Source organism: Crinia signifera, chromosome 12 (assembly GCF_055691185.1).
Source record: "Crinia signifera chromosome 12, ASM5569118v1, whole genome shotgun sequence".
NCBI lineage: Eukaryota > Metazoa > Chordata > Amphibia > Anura > Myobatrachidae > Crinia > Crinia signifera.
This window is the reverse complement of record NC_139228.1, coordinates 14,583,086-14,597,898: the sequence shown is the minus strand read 5'-3', so window position 1 is coordinate 14,597,898 and position 14,813 is coordinate 14,583,086. Positions and strand designations below refer to the sequence as shown.

Sequence of the window (14,813 nt, the reverse complement as noted above, 5' to 3'; positions counted from 1 at the left end):
CGCTGTAATATCTGGTCATATCTATTTTGGGTTTGGTATATGTTATAGCGGGAGGAGAACCTGCAGGAGCTGAATTACCTGCACCTCTGTGGCACAACGCAAATAACATCTTTTCCACAGCCTGACCCAAGGCCCCACACATGTGGGAGACAGAATGTCCGCCACACAGTGTTCTGAGGAGAGGTTACTTCTAAACTGCTTCTCCTCTTCCAGCAAGCTCTCTGAGGACTGGGCCCGGCGGGCCACTCGCTTTGACACTGTGCCACTCTTCCGTGGGAAGAATGGTGACTGCAGGACCAGAGAACCTTTAGACAGCAGGTAGACATTGCATGGGTTGGACACATCCATCTTAAAGACGAAAAGGACACATTAATTCATTGTATACATGTAATGTCTCAGTAACTCATAGTGCTATATCTCAATACAGGTACGAAACAACAAAACATCTTGGGTACACAAATGACTTCTGATGTCTCATGCTCTTTCTGTGTGGTCCATAAAACCAAGGAAATGGACATTTCATACATAATAGCTTGTTTCCCCCCAATATATCCTCCTGTATAGTACAGTATATACCAAATTACATTACATTTCCTTAACCTTTCATAGGTCAAGCTGCAGAGTTGCGTGTTTACTTTGAATTTTACAGTAGAGGCATTCACCTCTATTGTCTGTAGCCATAGCTATCCCTGAGACACTATTTGACTAACATTCATGAAGCTTGACTAACATTCATGAGGCCTGACCAACGATCATGAGGCCTGACTAAACGATCATGAGGCCTGACTAAACGATCATGATGCCTGACTAACGATCATGAGGCCTGACTAATGATCATGAGGCCCGAATTATATACATGAGGCCTGACTAACAATCATGAGGCCTGAATTATATACATGAGACCTGACTTACATTCATGAGGCCTGAATAAAATTCATGAGGACGGATATATATTAATGAGGCCTGAATTATATTCATTTAAATATATTTATGAGGCCTGAATAACATTCATAAGTCCTGACTAACATTCATAAGGCCTAACTAATATTCATGTCCTGACTAACATTCATTAGGCCTGACTAAAATTCTTGAGGCCTTACTAACATTCATGAGGCAAGACTAACATTCATGAGGATTCATGAGGATGGATTTAAATTCATTAGGCCTGACTAATATTCTTGAGGCCTAACTAACATTCATGAGGCAAGACTAACATTCATGAGGATTCATGAGGATAGATTTAAATTCATGAGGCCTGAATAACATTCATAAGTCTTGACTAACATTCATAAGGCCTGACTAATATTCTTGAGGCCTGACTAACATTTATGTGGCCTGAGTGATATTCATGAGGCCTAAATTATATTCATTAGATACAGTACTAGCAAATTCATAGGCTGCACACTCATAAGTACAGTAATAGCTAAAACCCACATACATTGTATCTGATTTTGAGTTGGAAGCAAAGTGTTTGTTTTTGTGTGATGCCGCAGAAGCCAGATCACTACCTTATGCTAGTACCAGTTTCCATAGGGCTAGTGTGCTTCAATTGTGAACCCACTGTTATTCTGTCCACTATCAGTATTAGTATTGGTGGTATAACACCAGCTCCGTGTTGGGTTCAAGTAGTGATTGGACAGAACCACGCTTCCCTTTTCTGTATGCAAAGTAGAGCGGAACACCAGCTATATGCCCATGGCACTCCCATGACGCTCCCACAAGGCAGAGAAGGGCACAATTGTGTAAATTGGCATGTGCTTGTTTTGTATGCTAAATTTCAGTATATGTGTCCATGCAAAGAGACACATCTGATTGTGCATTGGTGACCAGGACACTTACACCAGGAACTCACCTTGTCCGCGTTGTGCATAATCCCATTGCCATTTAGTACAGCGTGCTCCTTGGTGTGGTGATAGGTGGGATTCCGGAACAGCTGCCTGCGCGAACGACTGTAGAACAGGCTCCATTCCCAAACGGTCGGGGGACCGGCCTTTACCTGATCCTCTGCCTTATAGTCTCCGTTAAGGAATATCTTCTCACGCACAAAATCTCTCCAACCATTCACAGGGGTGTATGTCTGGCTGGATGAGTGCCGCTAAAATGGAAAGAGGCTGAATGAAGGTAGCAGAACCCCATCCCTATTTCATGCTATGGCATGCTCCCCCCCCCCCCCCCAACAGTCCCTGTTTTAGAAGGACTACAATATGCCAGGGACCCTGGATCGGTGTCTTTAGCGGTCTATCAATCTCCAAGGTAGTGTCTATGTACCGCAACCTTAAGGCCCCCACACACTAAAATGATTTTTTGTCCGACTGTCCGATTTCTGACCGATCGTCCGATATATCGGCCGATTTTTACCGGTCAGAAATCTGACAATCGGCCAAAAAATCATTCTAGTGTGTAACAAAAATGTCCTATGTAAATAAATAAAACATTTAAATGGGGCCGGCAGCTGCTGGGGCCGGAATGTAGACACCATTTCCCTAAAGCACCAGCATATTATGTGCAGTCATTGTCGCTGACACACATACCTGGCTCCCCCTGATTCGGTCCCAGTGGCAGTTGTGTGTGAAGGTGCTGCAGAACAGGTTGCAGACGCTGTCGTGTAACGCCATCAGGTACGATTCTGTGAACTCAAAGGAGGCCGGGAACTGCTGCGCACACTGCCAGACGCAATCCAGGAACAGCGGGAACACCGGGGACTGCAGGGAGGACAACCGCAGTGTGGTTACTACCGAAATATCACTGCTCTGTTACCAAGCCCACCTCGTGCCTTCCCTTCCTGGACTTAGGGCCTCAGAATAGACAAAACCATGCTTGCAAGTGGGGCAGATGTAACAGGTGCAGAGATTGTTAGATTTGGGTGAGGTGTGTTCAAACTGATATCTACATTGCAGTGTAAAAATAAAGCAGCCAGTATTTACCCTGCACAGAAAAAAAAAATAACTCCCCCAAATCTAACTCTCTCTGCACATGGTACATCTGCCCCACCTGCAGTGCAGCATCGTTTTGTCAGTTTGAGAACAAATTTGTCCTGCGATAAGTTCTGAATTAGACCCTTAGATAAAGTTAAAGAAAAATAAATTAACATTTAGTAACATTGTATGTCAAAAAATATATACTTTGGTAAGTATTTATAGTTCTCCTACTCTCATATTCTTCTTATTATTAGAACTATTATTATTTTATTGTTATTCTTTGTATTTTTTTTAGCTATTATGGTTGTTATTATTATTATTATTATTATTATTTTGTAATTATTATTTTAACTTATTTTTATTCGTTTTCTTATTATTATTATTTAACTAATATTTTAACTTTTATTGTTATTCTTATTATTTTTATTTAACTATTACTGTTTTAACTATTCTTCCTATTATTATATATTCTATATTATATTACATTATGCTGTTATATTTACTATGGTCTCCTGTCATAGGGCTGATGCAAGTTTGGATGCTGCAACCGATGAGAGAGTCTACAGATGGGATACGGTCATTGGGTTTACACCAACTAGGTCGACAAGCATTGGGTCGACACCACTAGGTAGACAGGCAGCAAGGTCGACATGGGTCTAGGTCGACACAAGCATTAGTTCGACATGGGCTAGGTCCACAGTCAAAAGGTCGACATGGGGTTTTTCACTGTTTTTTGAGCCGACATGTGCCGACAGGTGGTATTTCGTGCCCTACCATCCACTAGGGCGGGTGGCAGAATAAAATAGTGTGCCGAGCGCAGAGAGGCACCGTGCCCGAAGCATGGAGAGTGATGCGAGGGGATGCGGTGCGCTTCAAACGGTGTCCATGTCGACTGTGGCGTCATTCGGGTAAAAAAACTGTGAAAAACCCCATGTTGACCTTTTAACTGTCGACCTTGCCCATGTTGACCTAATGCTTGTGTTGACCTAATGTCCCGTCGACCTTGACCCATGTTGACCTTGACCCATGTCGACCTAGTTGGTGTAGACCTAACAACCCACACCCCTACAGACCAAGTACCAAGTGATATTTGTGCATCTATAGGTGCTGACAGTGGGGGTCTCACCCCTTGCACGCGCAGGCGCACCGCCGTACACCAGGAAGAGGACCAGTGTCGGCATTTGAGTAATGTCACAGAAGCGATACTAGCAACTGACTTGTCCTATATACCCAATAATACAGCTCAGCCCTAGGCACTTGCTCAGGATGCCTAGTGGGTATTCCAACCATTAAATGTGCACTCGTATTGGATCTGATCTCAAACTGTTTTCTTACTAATACTCCTAAGTATTTAATAATCGTTACTCACTTCCTCTTTGTCTGATCTCCGGAAGTGATTAACCCTTTGCATGAAGGGGTGTCCGGCTGACACCCACTCTTTCTGCACCAGACTCTGGAAGCCGGACAACGTCCTGGTGTGGGGGTCCAGTATCACCTGGACCAACGATGTCAGCAGACAGTTTATATCCCGGTCCTCAGGCTCTGACGGCAGAAGCGGACATATTGGAACAGACACCCTGTATCTCGTGAGCAAACCAGACAACCTCCGGATCCCCCTCCTCCACCCCCCTCTCATCCACCCATGTCAATGTTTTACCCGGGTATGGGTCAACCACTGAAGATCGTCATGGCTTACGCCAACACATGAAATAGGTCGACATGGCTAATGTCGACACTCGACAGTCGGAAGGTCAACACAAACATTAGGTCGACAGTGGGCAGGTTGACAGTCAAAAGGTTGACGTGAGTATTTTCCCGACATGAACACTTACAAAAATAACGTGAAAAACTCATGTCGACCTTCCCATTGTTGACCTAATGCTTGTGTTGACCTTCCAACCTTGTCCCATGTCGACCTATTTCATTTTTAGACCTAAGTCATGTCGACCTTCGGTGGAATACTATTACAGCAAATAGTCTGAAGATCCTCTTGTTGATGGATTCAGTTTGTATCTTACCTTGTAGGACGACCGATCGGTTCCTTTCACTCAACAAGACGGACAACTCGCTGGCTTTCCTCAGACACAACCTGCAGCGGAGATAACGTCATGTCACTCGCAGCCATCCTGTACTCTGCTGCCTCAGTACACCCCTGCAGCCGGGCCTCCCCTGCTGGACCAGCGCCAGGTTCCTTCCCAGCACAGCATTTGTCTGCGATCCCACAGGCAGCAGGAAAATGCTGATCGCTTGTTATTCTGCAGATGATCTTATTACAGCTACCTACCCCCCCCCCCCCCCCCCCCTCCAACACCCCGCAGCAGACACCAGAGCTAAGGCAGGGACAGAGCGCACGGGGGGAAGCTGCTAAAAACTGTTTTCAATAAACTTCTTTCCCCATAGCATATAGCAATTATGCATTTTGCCCATCTGTGGGGCCAATTCAAATAGAACGCTTCTGCTGCTGTGTGACGTAACTATTGAGAGACATTAACTTTAAACTGGAAGGTTCTTAAAGGAACTTGACTTCTTCGGCGGAATGGCCGCAAATATGTCAATCTCCAGTGACTTATATTTGAGTGGCCCGAAGAAATGATTACCATGGAATTATTTCTCCGCCAGTGGAGCACGCGAGGGGGTGTGTCTTTGTGACACTTCCGCTCAGGGGACGGGGGTGTGTCCTCTGGGACTCGGTAAGCTGCGAGATTCATTATAATTCCCATGATAAATGGGCCCCTGTGTTCACATAGTACATTCTAGATAACTCTTTCGGCTATTACCTGACATGGTCCAGCCAGCGGGTCCCCTCCAGGTATGACAGCCATTTCTCATCAGGCACTGGGGCGGAGTTATCTGTGAGAAGAATACACAGTAATGTTATCGATAAGCAGGTATCATAACTCGGCATATACTGTAGGTGTGGTTTACGGTCGTTAGGTCGACACACGCATTAGGTAGGCATGGGGAAGATCGACAGTCAAAAGGTCGACATGGGGTTTTCTCACTGTTTTTTGAGCCGACATGTGCCGACAGGTGGTACTAGGGCGTGGAGGGAGAATATAATTATGTGCGGAGTGTAGAGAGTCCATGTCAAATGTGTCGACATCCGGGACAAACGAATGCCTGTGTCGACCTAATGATCCTGTTGACCTAAGCCCATGTCTATCTTCTGAGGTGTTGACCTAACATAGATATGAATTGGCGGTACTTGTGTATACAGAGGGGTGACAGCCTCAGTCCTAACACATGTTATATCTAAGAGAGACCATGGCCCTTATTCTGGTTCACTCGCAAAGGCAAATCCCTTCTCAAATGGACAAAACCATGTGCATTTTGTCCATTTGAGAAGGAATTTGCCTTTGCGAGTGAACCAGAATAAGGGCCTATAACCCACAGACAAACTATTGATCCTGTAATTGATGCGGTAATTCACAGTGGCGTCAGGAAGGGATTATAATTGCTAATTACTGTAACTCTTATGATAAATACTACTTATTCTACTTCCTCTAAATCAATTTAGATGTAATATTGTTTCCATCCAATGGAAGATGCAGATAAAGTACAATCATAATTACATTTTTACCTTTGGTTTTTAAAAGAAGAGAATTTTACTGCAGTGTGCCAGTTACTGGGAATGGCTTACTTTCCACGTGGTCTCCACAAAATCAGGGAGATTTGGGAAAACGTACACAGTAACAGGTGGTGCAGCTTATTGTAGTAACCAAGAGGATTATAATTCTAGGTCAGCTTAAAAAATGAAACAGAGAGTATAATTGGTTGTTATACAGTAGCTCCACCTCTTCAGTGACACAATAAAATATTTTTTAAGGTATCTATGAACTTTTTTCATAATAGCAAAATGTGGACTGCACATGAAGAAAATTTCTACCGTATCGGTCTATTCCAAAAGGACAAGAAAAAAAAACTATTAATATATACACTTCCATAGTGTATAAAAGATATCTGACACAGGGCTAAAAGTCAAAATGTTAAAGCAAAGTATGTCAGTATTCCTGGTGTGACATCACAGACGATACCTAGTATATGAGCCCAACAATGTTTAAATCAGCAGTCTGTAAACATCAGTTTTGCTACTAAGGAAACGCCATAAAAATGTTCAAGGTTATGTTTGACGTTTCGATCATAGCATTTAACAAATTCTAATGTACACAAGTGGCGTTATTTGCTGCTCAACTGTCTCAGTATACCAAATTACAGTACGTGAGATATGCAAATTTATTTTACAGTATATTGCAAAGTCCAGAAGGAGAGACAATATGCACTTTGGACAAACAACATTTGCCCTAGTGTCTGTTATCAAACATTCCCTGTCTGGCCGGTGGAGAATAATGTGTAGTGTGATATTATCCATGCATGCACTAGAAGGTACTACTACCTACACACAACACAGAGCGTGGTAACAGAAGTTAGTCATACCACTGGAGCATACACCACGCAGCTTGTTATAGGACACCTGGATGTCTGCTATGGATGGAAGGTCATCGCTGGTGTCAATAATCACACACTGGGAATGGTTGGCAAATAACAAGGATCTTATAGACCTGGAAAACACAATAATAATTAGCTACCAATCAGAACGGAGGATTAACTCATCTGCAAAGCATAGCATTTGGTTACAAAGCCCCAGTGCACTCGGACTGAGGACAGACACAGCGCACAGTGTATACAATGACACAGGGGAAGGTCAGACAATGAGGTGTAACAGAATACAAGATAGAAGAGTATTTGCAGAGAAATCTCACAACAGGAGGCCATGACATGTAACTGGAGAATGACAATGTGCTCATGGGTATTACTTTACTGTAGTGCTATTTAGCAATACTTTGGAATAACGTATCCTCTAGTATAAATTATGAGCTGTGTCTCATTGCCGTACATATTTTTGAGGACACCTAGTGGAGGCAGCCATTTTGTTGCCTGAAGCAATATTTTCTGAGGGTTTGTAGCGGCAGCCATTTTGTTGCCTGAGGCAACATTTTGCTAGAAACTATTTTGTTACCTCAGGCAGCTTTCTCCACAGTTCGTGCCAGCAGCCATTTTGTTGCCTTTTGCAATCTTTTTAGGGTTTGTGACAGCAGCCATTTTGTTGCCTGAAACAGCTTAGTCCAGAGTTTGTGCCAGCAGCCATTTTGTTGCCTGAGGCAGCTTTCTCCAGAGTTTTTGCCAGCAGCCATTTTGTTGCCGGAGGCAATCTTCTTGATAATGTGTTTAGGCAGCCGTTTTTCAGGCAACAATGCAACCTGTAATTTCAGTAGGAACAAGTGCTATATCTAAAGTATAAAGTGAGGTCAGTAGTTTCTTCTAAATTGTTTTAGCCCACAAAAAGTGGCTGACTGTCACAGTGGAATTTAAACACTTGGTCATGGTGCACCAACACAGTAGTTCCAGTTGTGTTTACCTCATATCCTCTTTATCAGGGTCCGTGTTGGTTTGAAATGCAGCTGATCTCAGTAGGTCACTTCCCCCGGGGTGATGCCAGGACCACCTCTGTGACACAGATGTAAAATCCCATTACCTCATTATACAATACATTGTACATTTTAAGATTATTCTATAAAGAGGTGGTGCGCTACTTACGGGAATGCGCCGCTGGTTAAAGTGTGCAAACGTCTTTTTCAGGTCGTTGTCCAAGAGCTTGCAAGGAACCACAAAATATTTGGAGAGGCTGAAAACGGAAACATAAAGGTCTCATTCCCGTAAACCAAGAACCTTAGCCAACGCTACAATTAGTAACAGCAAAATTAAGTGTATGCTTGAGGCCCAGGTTGTATTGGTTGTACGAGTCTGTCATGAGAAAACCTAAATACATCGGATATCATTTTAATGATATCCAGGAACTTTCTGAGGTAAATATTGCAATAGGACTAATTACCAGCCAGTCAAAATTAAGAAACATCATAACGGTTATGTTAGAATTGCCGGCATCTTGGATGCCATTTAATGACCGCCAGCGCACACTGCAACTGAATGCCTCCCATAAAGGTGAGGAGCATTGTTAGCCGTCTGTTATATAGGATAATCAGAAACATGATTTATCCTTTGGATTTACTCAACTGTAGGACAATTACTATAAACAAGAATCTGCCTTCTACACAATCTAGTCATCATATACACCCTTTGCCGTCACCCAGAGCTATATAAAGAAGTTGTGGTTGCTGGGGAGTACAGGTGAAGCGGGCAAACAAAATTGGAACGTGTCCTCCTTTCTTAAAGGGCTGATGTACTTCATAAGCCCCACAGACCTTTAGAAGCAAATGGTGGTGCAGGGCCGCCGACAGGGGGTGCTGTGGGTCCCCGGGTTCTGGAAGGGCTTGGGCAGTTCATTTTGCCCACAGCAACCCTCTGCTGTGCTGAGTGCCTGTGCTGCGCTTGGTCCTCGGGACTCAGCAAGTCCCGAAGCACAGGCTTCTTCAAAGCAGGATGCCGGCGGCCAATTAAAATGCTGTACAGAGTTGTAAGCCAATCAGAGCTCATGTACCGTTAGCCAATCAGAGCGACTGCCGGTACACGAGCTCTGATTGGCTCACCAGCTAGTGCTGAATTTTAATTGGTCGCTGGCATCCTGCATTGAAGAAGCCTGTGCTTCGGGACCTACTGAGTCGGGCGGTAAGTGAAGGGAGGGGGGGGGATGGGGGGCTTTGATCTTTCAGCAAACAGGTGCGTTACTGGGGCCAAAGGTGGTAAGGGTAGGCAGCAAGAAACACTGAAAGATTTGGGACCTGCTGAGTCCGGCTGTAAGTGAGGAGGGGGGGGGGGGGGGGTGTGCCTGGAAATCAATACTGGGCCCCAACATTTCTATTGGCAGCCCTGGGTGGTGGCAAGCATATTCACAGTGAACCTAGCTAAAATGGGAGGCGCCAGGAGAGTCGTATATACATTCTTATTGTCCTTACATTACCTAGTACAGGTGTCACAGCGCTCATTCAGGGGGGTTACTCTCCAGGCTGTTGCTCCCAGCCTTTCTATCTCATTCTCCCAATCAGCTGCGGACTCAAACAAACGCGTGGGGTAGTCCATCTGCACCCCGCCGTCCCTCTTGTCTGTCAACAGAAAGACAGATGCTGATGTAAAACAAACCGAACTGTAAGGTAACGCTTGTAAAGGAGATAAGACACGTTACCGAACAATCGCTTTGGCTGTATGATATACAATATTGCGGACAAAGGAGCCTATTTATCAATGAGTGATAAATCTTGTGGCGAATGATAAAACTTGTTGCATATGAGGTGTTCCAGCCAATCAGCTCCTGTCATGTGTTCGGCTCCTAACTGCCATCGTTTAAAAAAAGAAGGGAATTGGGAGCTGATTGGCTAGAGCACCAATTATCATTCACAATGAGTTTTATCACTCATTGATAAATGGGCCCCATACTCTGTATCTCTAATTTATTTAATTTGATTGCCTTTATGTTCCTTTTGTATACTGTATGTGGCATTAATCATAATAAAATACATAAATGATGTGCCCGGCGTGTCCTACTACTATCTGGTACAAGTCAGATATTATAATATACTACACAGTCTTTATATAACACCTGCTCATTCTCGGCCTCACACTGACGTTCTCCACATCAGGTCCCTCAAGCATGGTCCAACCTGCCCACAAACATCTGTCGGCACATCTGCACCCAGCCCTGCCACAGACCCTACGTAGCGTGTCCAACACCTGATTGGCGTAGCTATTTGGTTGACGCAGCACATGGGGTATTGAACGTTAAGTAAAAATGTGTTTTACTTTTGGGTAGAGTTATTCTTGGCCTTTGTTGGCAATATGTGCTTACATTTGGGATTAGTTTTATCCATATTACACTTTTTTTTTTTTGCTGAAGTCTGCCAAAGGCAATAGCCCCCGTTGAACTTTTCTGGTATGTCTGTCTGTACATATGGTCCTTCATGACTTCATTAATTGCGAAGACAAAACATGTTGGAGGGCCATCCATTGCATTAAACTGTAATGGAGAATGATTTTAATTAGCTGCTTCTGTTAGAAAGCCGCATTCTCCTATAATACAGTTTTGTTCCCCTTCCACCTCGGAATGCGAGGAGAACTCAGAGCAGTGAGAAGCCTAACCACGGAATTCTCCGTCACCTAGTCATGCCTATTCCATTAATCCACCACGAGTCTCACGATAGCTAACCCCTTGTAGATAGGAGTACATCAGTGCAAAGAGCCTCTGATTGGCTAGCTCTTGTCCAATCACATCTCATCTGCACTGAATGCCTCCTATGAAAACGGATTAGCGCTCATAGTAATTCTTCTGACCTCAAACCCTCAGAAAAGTGTAGAATTGTCTACAGAAAACCCAACAGTTCCTATTGAAAGTTTTTGATGAGTCTTAGTCTTACAGGCGAAAACACACATTTGCTGACAGATGAATTTGTGCGCACTCAGTAGCAGTATTTATTACCTAGACTTCGTAACATGGCCTCCTCCTGCTGGATTACTGAGTTGATCACCTGCTGGTTCCTCACCATGGATTTCGTCATCTAGCAGGAGATGGAAGAAATGGGGCAATGCGTCAGGCACATTACTCTGTGTGTGTATAGAGAAAGCAGCTTGTGTTTAATGCTCTTTGGTTATATTCCATTATGTAATGTAATTATAAATAAATATTGGCTTAGACCTCTGTACACTATAGCTTTCTGCACATACTGACGGTACCAGCTGTAAACAGCCAGTATGATGCTCCCCATACTTCTCATCTTCTGTGGTAAAGATCCCCCCACCACCCCTGTCTGCCCCCAACCTTCACCTGCCCTGCCCCCAACCTCCACCTGTTCCGCCCCTAAACTCCACCTGTCCAGCCTCCAACCTCCATCTGCCCCACCCCCAACCTCAATCTACACTGCCCTCAACCTCCATCTGCCCCACCCCCTTCGCAGCTGCAGACAGAAGTGCTTTACTGTCCTTTCTTGACATAAGTTTGGATTGGTGGAAAGACAAAGGGAGTGTTGGCAGTGGTGTGTCTGAAATGGGTACAAGGTATGCATGCACAGGGGCCCTTGGGTCCAGATGGGCCTGAACAGCACTCTTGCACTCATGTCTTGGGTACTTACCAAGCCACAGCAGTGCATCATTTGCAGCAGCACTGAAGAAATCACTGGAAAGATGGTACGTGGCCATTTTCCCACTGTAGCAAGAAAATCACTAAGAAAATGGCCGCCACTCCCTTTTTCTGGAGACCTATGCGCCCTGGACTCTGTGGCGCAGTGCTAGGGTCTCCTAGTAACCCTAGTACTGACAGAGTCAATGACTTCATGACAGCTAGAGGGGGGGGGGGGGGGCTGGACAGAGACTGCACATGGAACTCCTCCTCTTTTAATACGCCCATGAGTGTAGAGTTTGGTAGAACCTGGGACCACTTATAGCTGCCTGTTGTGTGCACGCAAATGCATCATCTACCATGATAATAGCTCATAGACAGAACGTAAGCAAGCAGACAGTATTAATAAACTGAATGTAATATTAATAGTAGTAAATGTCATTTGGCTTACACTATAGGCCTCGGTCTTCAGGCCACTGTCACCGAAGAGAAAATGCATCAGCCGGAACCCTCTATTATAGATCAGCAATTCCGCCGGGATAAACTTCAGGCTGAAGGGGGCAGTGACGGTTTTCACCTTGTTTTGGCTGTCCACTACGAAAAAATAAAAATCAACGCAACATGGACGACAATAAGCAAACAGAGGCCATTACTACTCATGTATAGCATTACCCGGAACTCCAGCCGCATGGATACATTGTGTAATCTAGCAATGACAAGAATGTCTCATTCATAGTAATCAAAGCTTCCTGCGCTGTGTTATTAATAGACGCCATGGGAGATATATGTGATACACTGGCCACCGCGCAGATCACAGCCCCAGTGACACTTTCATTGACCTAGGATGGCAAAATATATGGTGACAACACCTGTCATTGTCCCCTGGTTCCTCTTTCACATAAAATATTTACAGCACCTTGTATTATATTAATGCCATAAACCAAGGCTGTTGTGAGAGTATGGTGAAACCACGGTGGACAACGCTGGAGTTGGGAAAATCTTTTAGAGCAGTGGTTCCCAAACTCGGTCCTCGGGACTTCACACAGCTCACTTTTTCCAGGTCACCCGACAGATGCACTAATTACTCACTGACACATTTTTAAAACATCCACAGGTGGAGCTAATTATTTCACTGGATTCTGCGAGGAGACCTGCAATACATGCACTGTGTGGGGTCCTGAGGACCGACTTTGAGAACCTGTAATTTAGAGAAAGAAATGAGACATTTCAATCAGGACAAAACCTTCCAAGTATTAGCCCAGGAGTGTTGCTTAGCAAATTGTGATTAGAGTAAACAGTGTTTAATATACATATAATGGGACAGGGTAACTGGTATAGTAATGGGAGGCAGGTATATTTCCCCAGGTTTCTGACATATGGGTTTTAAAACCCCAGGAAATTTGCTGGTTTTGCTGTGAGCTATTGGGTTCTCTATAAGAACCGGTACAGGGTCCTGGGGTTGGATGGTTAAAGAGAGGGAGGGTTCGCCATCCATTAGGCCCAGTTCGGGTCTTTGAATTTCTTCTTCACGGTCACAAAATTTAGGCCTTTATTCAGATCTGATCGCAGTACAAATTTGTTTGGAAAATGGGCAAAACCATGTGAACTGCAGGTGGGGCAGATGTAACAGGTGCAGAGAGAGTTACATTTGGATGGAGTGTGTTGAAACTGAAATCTAAATTTCAGTGTAAAAATAATGCAGCCAGTATTTACCCTGCACAGAAACAAAATAACTCACACAAATCTAACTCTCCCTGCACATGTTACTGCTTCACCTGCAGTGCACATGTTTTGCCCATTTTCCAAACAAATTTGTACTGCGATCAGATCTGAATAAAGGCCTAAATTTTGTGACCATGAAGATGAAATTCAAAGACCCGAACTGGGCCTAATGGATGGTGAACCCTCCCTCTCTTTAACCATCCAACCCTGGGACCCTATACCGGTTCTTATAGAGAGCCCCCAATAGCTTACAGCAAAACCAGCAAATTTCCTGGGGTTTTAAAACCCATATGTCAGAAACCTGGGGGAAATATACCTGCCTCCCATAACTATATAGGCCTTATGACAAATAGCAATCCTTTAGGCTCATCAGCCTGTAAGTAAAGCAAGTAAGCCATCTGTGATTTACCCACACGTGAGCCGGTAGCGTAACAATTTACTGCATTCCGTTCCTTTTGGCAAGAGTAAAATAACAGCACTTACCTGCCAAAATCCTGTCAGCGCAGGGTAGGGCAATGTCATTATCATTGTCATATAACACCTCGCTGGAGGAATCCTGCCACAGAACAAACACATTGTTTAACACTTTGAGATCTTGTGACCCCAAAACAGATGCAGAAAGGCATTCAGGTTACCATGTTACACATGCGGAAAGAAGTCGGCACATTCTTCTAATGCAACGATCGCCGACAGTGTCGTCGCAGACAGAGGATATGGATTAGTAGTAAATGCGACTTTTTGTAAAAGAGCAACAAGGTGCAGAATTGTGTATTACATACATTTTATCTAAGTCCCTTATTGGTCAGTCTGCAGCCGCTAGGTCTCTAGCTCTTCTACCAGGGGCCCCAAGCCCCACACACCCTGCACCCATATTTATTAACTCCCCTCTCCATTGTCCTGCATGGATAAATCGCTTGGAAACTGGCATGGTGTCCATTTTCCAAGTGATTTGAGCATGCATAGAAAAGATTTGTCTCTGTGACCATGGCTGGTGCCATGTTTTCGGAGACCCACTCATGCGCACTAGAGATTAGTCTCCAGGTTCATGACAGACGCCATATTTCAGGAGATCTTGTACATGCGCAGTCTAGGGCCCTGCAGAGAGGAGGGGG

At 44.3% G+C, this 14,813-nt stretch overlaps 1 protein-coding gene across 1 annotated transcript in view; it reads right to left on the bottom strand.

Annotated features, from left to right (window-relative positions):
* Positions 1-14,813, bottom strand: part of MTMR11 (myotubularin related protein 11) — a 35,996-nt gene that overhangs the window by 5,219 nt on the left and 15,964 nt on the right. The window contains exons 4-16 of the mRNA XM_083167368.1: positions 14,185-14,257; positions 12,431-12,573; positions 11,344-11,422; positions 9,835-9,976; positions 8,514-8,601; positions 8,335-8,423; positions 7,353-7,477; positions 5,696-5,768; positions 4,937-5,007; positions 4,288-4,460; positions 2,532-2,702; positions 1,853-2,095; positions 79-348 (exon numbers count right to left, since the gene is read on the bottom strand). Of these exons, the coding sequence (XP_083023494.1) occupies positions 79-348; positions 1,853-2,095; positions 2,532-2,702; positions 4,288-4,460; positions 4,937-5,007; positions 5,696-5,768; positions 7,353-7,477; positions 8,335-8,423; positions 8,514-8,601; positions 9,835-9,976; positions 11,344-11,422; positions 12,431-12,573; positions 14,185-14,257 (1,740 nt within the window). The remainder of the gene's footprint in view (positions 1-78; positions 349-1,852; positions 2,096-2,531; positions 2,703-4,287; positions 4,461-4,936; positions 5,008-5,695; positions 5,769-7,352; positions 7,478-8,334; positions 8,424-8,513; positions 8,602-9,834; positions 9,977-11,343; positions 11,423-12,430; positions 12,574-14,184; positions 14,258-14,813) is intronic.